General features: G+C 54.7%; 1 protein-coding gene across 1 annotated transcript; it reads right to left on the bottom strand.

Annotated features, from left to right (window-relative positions):
• Positions 1-1,294: 1,294 nt before the first annotated feature.
• LOC111151185 (BTG anti-proliferation factor 2) lies at positions 1,295-5,511 on the bottom strand. Its single transcript, XM_022508990.1, has 2 exons — positions 5,221-5,511; positions 1,295-3,937 (listed from the first exon to the last, which is right to left on the bottom strand). The coding sequence occupies exons 1-2, from the start codon at positions 5,372-5,374 to the stop codon at positions 3,603-3,605; spliced, it is 489 nt and encodes a 162-aa protein (XP_022364698.1). The 5' UTR covers positions 5,375-5,511; the 3' UTR covers positions 1,295-3,602.
• Positions 5,512-5,763: the final 252 nt, after the last annotated feature.

Here is a 5,763-nt window from a genome sequence, read left to right as displayed (position 1 = left end):
TCAGGCTTTCTGCTAGACAGGAGGAACGCAATGAAATCTCCTTCATGAGTGGAGCCTGTTAGGAGACAAGAAGATAGGTGCACAAGAATAACACAGCGGGATAGACAAAAATGCAACCCTAACCCTTTCCTTACATCCCTCAAGGCGGGTCCTTACAAACGAGTGCCTAGAACATTTGTGTTCAAAGCTACCGACGAAAATGCGACCATTCCTTCAAATAACCTCTTGACACAAGTGGGTCCCTATAATCAAGTCTATCTGTGAGACAGATGAGCCGGCTTCCCCCAGCCCCATCTCCGGCCTCCTCTAACCTCCCACTGTACCATACACAGCCTCTCCGGTCCCCCGGCCATCTAGGGCACCTCGGTCAACCACAAGTTTGTTGACGAGGATCATGGAGGTGTGAAATGAAGCGTGTGTTGATGGGGGGGGGGTTCTTTTCATGAATCAATATGTTTAAAATTTAATTTAAATACAGCCCACAGCTGGCTAGGGAAAAAACAAACAAACAAACAAACAAACTAGCCCAGGTCCATGATGTCCTTGTGATCTCCGTGGGAAATGCTGAGCTCCTAAGTGGGGTGGGGGGTGCTGAAGCCTGTGTCAAGCCTCATGGACAGAACACAGGAGTCCGGGATGGTGAAGGCTGCTCTTATTTCCTTGCATATGTCTGATCCACACGGCCAGGGGGAGTAATAAATTGGTAACAAACCTTTGCTGTCGGGAGTAGCTGCTCTTTAGTGACTGGTATAGCCTTGGTCTGCAGGCCCCAGATACTGCAGCCCAGCTGTTCTTGTCTAACAGGAACGGAGGTACCAAATGGCCGTCCCAGAGATGACAGAGAGCCTGGACCTGGAACTTTCTGACAATTCTGCCCCAGCCTGGGAAGGGGTGCGGGGTCCCCGGCTCACCATCTCAGCCTGAGACTCGGGTTATGAGTCCCAATCACGTGTAATCTTTTCCGTGCCTCGTGTGGATGGACAGGTCACACGTGCTGAATGAGCAAATGTGTGAGCACAGCCGAGGCCCAGCAAGAACAGATGCAGGAGACCTGGCCAGACTCCGGAGTGCCCAGTCTAGAACCCCGGCCCGTCCAGTAGGGTCACAGGGAAGTGAGAACATGCATTAAAGGACGGAGGAAGGAGTCACACAACTAGATTTTTCTTTTACACAAGCCACATGCTATAGGCCTTCGGGGGTCGCTGAAGGGAAACACTGAGACACCAAGAAAGGATTTGGATCCAAGGGAAAGGCTCAGTGATGTGGGAATGTGACCTTCTCTAAACAACAAGGCTTCAACTGCTACATTTTTATTAAAGTAAAAACAACAAAAAAGCATACATTTGTCCATAAAGCTGTACATTCTTCCATATAAAAACACTATTATACAATTAGTAACCTTTGACTTTTCTGTCAGAATATAGCTTACAAATGTACGACTATTATTTTTACTTCATAGGAGAGACAGGCCTGCTCAACAGTCCAGCTCTGGGTGTTTTGCTGTTTTTAAAGTGAACATCAAAAAAAAAAAAAACAAAAACAAAAACGAGAGAAGATGAAGCACGAGACCGTGAGGCTGCTTTTAAAAAGGCAGGGGCCTGTTTGTAGACAAGAGGCAACACCACAGTCTGTGGGGATTCACAGCTTCGTTTCTACCCACAGGCCAGAAAAGTAGCTCTTGGGTCTGTAGGCCTGAAGTTACCTTTAAAGCAAGAAAGGCTGGAAGCAGGGTCTGGGAAGGCAGCTTGGAGTCTAGAGTTGAAAAGGGGGCAGAACTGGCAGGAATGGGGCGGCGGGAGGGAGAGTGTTTGGTAAATAGCACCTTTGTGTCAGAACTGACTAGTTCAGGAATCCAGGGAAGGGGACTGGCTGTGGAGCAGGGACCCCTGGGGTAGGGGATGGTTAGGGAGAAAAGTTCCTCACCAAGGGGCAACAGCCAGGTAGGCTGTTGTAGGAGGGGAGCCAGGTCGACCAGATGCTGTAGCTACACCCTTCTAAAGTGATTCAGGGTTGGAAAACTCAAGGCCTTCTGAGGGACTCCTCGCTAATGTCACTGAAAAACCGAAGGAAGGGTTTCTTCCCAGTATGGACTTCCATGGGCTCCAACCCAGAACAGTAAATATTGCACAAGTCTAGAGACAAACTTGGATTGTACTGAGACAGCAACTTCCCCACGGGTGCTCTGAGCACCACAGAAGGGGGAGAAAAAAAAAAACAAAAAAAAAAAAAAAAAAAAAAAAAACCCCAAAAAACAAAAAAACAAACAAAAAAAGCAATGCCCAGGATTGTGGCTTTTAGTGTCAGCCCTACAAGAATACCAAGTAGTTGCAGGACTTGGGGCATTCTCCCATTCAGCCAAGGAATGCCTGCGCAGCTGACCAGCCAGCCAGAGGCCCAAGCATGGAGGGAGGAGGGAGAGTTCCCTAAGTCCTCCAGGGCACCAGGGGGTTCCGGGAAGCAGTTCCCCTTCAGACTCTCCTGGGACCCAGGAGGCCATATTGCACAGTGAGTGAGAGCTCTTGTTCTGGAAAGTTGGGCGGCTCCATGACCCAACCAGAAGGGGACAAGAGCGGGAGAGTCAGGGAGGAGTGTTGTGCTTAGCAAAAGAAGGCAGTAATAAAGAACCTGGAGTTCCCCGTAGCTTTTGAGTCAGCTTTCGAAGGGGTAGTGGCGGCAGCATCAGGAGTTTCGTGTGGTTCCAAAAAGAAGGGTTTGGCCAAAAACAAATATCCCCAAGTGGATACTCTTTGGGTCCCAAAATTCCATTGCAAACCACCCCCAAGTAATTCACCCCCGCACAGAGCAGCACATAGCAAAGCCAAGGTTTTGTGCAAGGTACCCTTCCGTCCCAACCCCAATAACCTCTAACTCCTGCCTTACCCCCCACGACCCCCACAAAACAAAAAGCTTTTTGTTTCCTGCCTGGGAAGCAACATCTACAGGCCCCTGAGTGTAGAATCAGAAACAAGTCATGATTTCGAGAAAAGCTGCTTAGGATAGAAGCAACTGGGAGAGGACTTTTCACTTTCTGCCCTAGATCTCCCCGGAAAAATAGAAGAGAAGATTAGGCAACATAGCATAATTGAAGTCCAGGCTTGAATGCCCCTGAGGAGGAGAGGGCCCAGGGGTACAGGCAGGTATCCTGCTCTGAAGAGCGAGAGGTCTGAACTCAGCCTCTCTTCTCCCCGCTGCACGCCAGATCCTGGCCACTCTCATTCATAGTTGCTAACCTTGCTTGCTCCCTTCTCACATCTTCCTGGGGGGCCAGCCAAGCTTCTCCCACCTCACCCCTGCCAGGCCCGCCCCCTCATGACTCGCCCCCTTCCGTAGGCAGGCACTGGGTCCCAGACTCAAGCGCACACAACAGTTCTCTCCAAAGGCACCTGGGGAGGCCACTTCCGAGCAGCTCCCTTTAAGGATTTTTCTTTAAAAAAAATCTTTTGGTTTTTTTTCTCCCCTTTTCTTAAAAAAAATAATATATATTTATATATATATATAAATAGCTCTTCATTTAAAATAGTTCCCCAGGTTGAGGTATGCGGTGGCCTGTTGTCACGGCAGAAGGAGTACAGTAGCGTGCCTGGCGGGGGCGGCGGGGGACCCTAACTGGAGACCGCCATCACGTAGTTCTTCGAGGGGCTGCTCCGGCCCAGCATCATTTGGTTCTTGCAGGTGAGGAGTCCATAGGAGGCAGCCACTGGGGCCTCCTCGTACAGGACACAGATGGAGCCATCCTCCCCGATGCGGTAGGACACCTCGTAGGGGTCCACCCACAGGGTCAGCTCGCTGGGTAGCAGCTGGTGCAGCTGGGGCTGGCTGAGTCCAATCCGGCCAGCCACCTTGCTGATGATGGGGTCCATCTTGTGGTTGATGCGGATGCAACGGTAGCCGGAGCCCTTGGACGGCTTTTCAGGAAACCAGTGGTGTTTGTAGTGCTCTGCGGGGACGGAACAAGAGGGAGATGCCCTGGTTAGAGCAGCCGGGCTGTGAAGGCTATAGCAAGGGGGGGATGGGGAGGAAGAGACAGGAGTAGAGGAAGGAACCCAGAGATTGTAAGTGAGCAATGTGGTTTCTCAGGAGTTCCAGGACCCTCCTGAAATCCTCTGGCCACTGAAGCAGAGAACGTTACGGGATTTCCCCCCTCACTTCTAGGAAAAGGATGTGAGGGTGTATGGGAAGGGAGTCCCACAGCTCCGGGGCCATCCCAAGTAGCTAGTGTATTGCTTTTGGCACACTCTCTGTTTAAGAAGGAGGGGTGTGCCTGGGGAGGACATGTCCAGGCAGGGCCTCTGGAGACCTATGAGCTGAAGCTGCAAGGCCAGCAAGGCAGCCCTCATTGTCAGACCCACAGCAAGTCACTGTGTCTCCCACCCTGGGCCCCAGAGGCCCCCTCTGCCTCCTACAAAAGCCAGAGACCTTCTGGCAGTGGTGAGAGGAGTGAAAACCCGGTTGTTTTTGATGAAATGGATGTTGCTCCTAGGGAGGTAGGATCTGTGTGGGCACGTTTGAAGATGGCTATCGCTGCTGGAGACTCTCGGCCAACCGGCTAGAAACAGCTGGGAGATAGGTCTCTCCCCAGGCAGCCGCTGCTTATCTCTTGTCAACCTCGCCTGTCAGGCCGCCCCCGCCCCAGCACACACGCCCGCAGAGCGCAGTTACTACCTACAAGGCTTTCTCAGTACCATAATGGGTGGCAGATGGCTAAGGGGAGCCAAAGCATACAAATGGGGCCGGGATTCCAACTTCGAACGAGTCAACAACCCGCCTGGGGAACACGCAGCCCTGCGCCGCCTGAAGAACCACAATGAGGATCCAAGTTGTTGAGAAGGCTCAGCTGTGCCTTCTTCCCCCATAACTAGCCCATGGCTGGCTGGGCTGGCTCGCCCCCAGCGCCCCTGGAAAGTCTCAGGAAGGGGAATGAGCTTGCACTCAGGCCCGCAGGTGCCTCCTCTCCCGGGACAGAAGCCGGGGCCTGGGCTCGCACTCCAGGACAAGGGTCTGTGTGGAGGAACGCGCCCCACCAGAGCCATCATCCATCGAGACCCGAGCGCAGGGCCGCGCAGGAGAGACACGACCCAGGTGAACGCGGCGATGCGGGCCGGTGCTGCTCGCGAGGGGAGCCCTGCCCTAAGAGGAGAGGAAAGACGGACTAGGCAGGAAGGCGGGGCCGAACCCCAGTGGCGGGGCTCGACGGAAGCCAGGATCCTCGGCGGGGCTCACCTGTTAGTGCCTCCTGGAGAGCCCCGCTGAAAACCTTTAGTCTCTGCTCGCTCACGCAACCCCGGGTCCTCAGGAGGCTGGAGAGGAAGCCCACGGCGGCGGCGATCTCCGGGAGCATGTCTGTTCTCTTCCCGGTCCAGCGGGCCTGGCTCATGTCGTGCGAGGTTCGGACGGAGGTAGCAGCGGCGGGGAGCAGTGAGAGGTCGCCGATGGGACGTGCTGCCTACCAGAGGTCCTCCGCTCGCCGGGCCGCTGCTCGGGCTCTGTCCGGACTTCGCCCGGGACGCGCCTTTCATACCGTTCCGAGAGGCGGGGGAGCCCGCGGCGGCACCCATTGGCTACCGCCGGCGGATGGGGGCGGGGCCGGATGCCTGCCCCGCCCCGCGCGCTCCGGGCCGGGCCGGGCCGGGCCTAGCCGCTAGTCCCCCGCCCCGCCCCCGCCCCCGCCCCCGCCGCCTCCTCAGCGCTGAGGTCATCGCCCGCTGACGTCAGTGCTGGGAACCCGAGCCGGGCTTGCTGGCGAAGGGTGGCGCGGGGAGAAAA

Source organism: Enhydra lutris, unplaced genomic scaffold (genome assembly GCF_002288905.1).
Source record: "Enhydra lutris kenyoni isolate GAN:26980312 unplaced genomic scaffold, ASM228890v2 scaffoldscaffold25, whole genome shotgun sequence".
NCBI lineage: Eukaryota > Metazoa > Chordata > Mammalia > Carnivora > Mustelidae > Enhydra > Enhydra lutris.
Note: the sequence above shows the minus strand (reverse complement) of the source record. Positions and strands in the feature narration are given on the sequence as shown.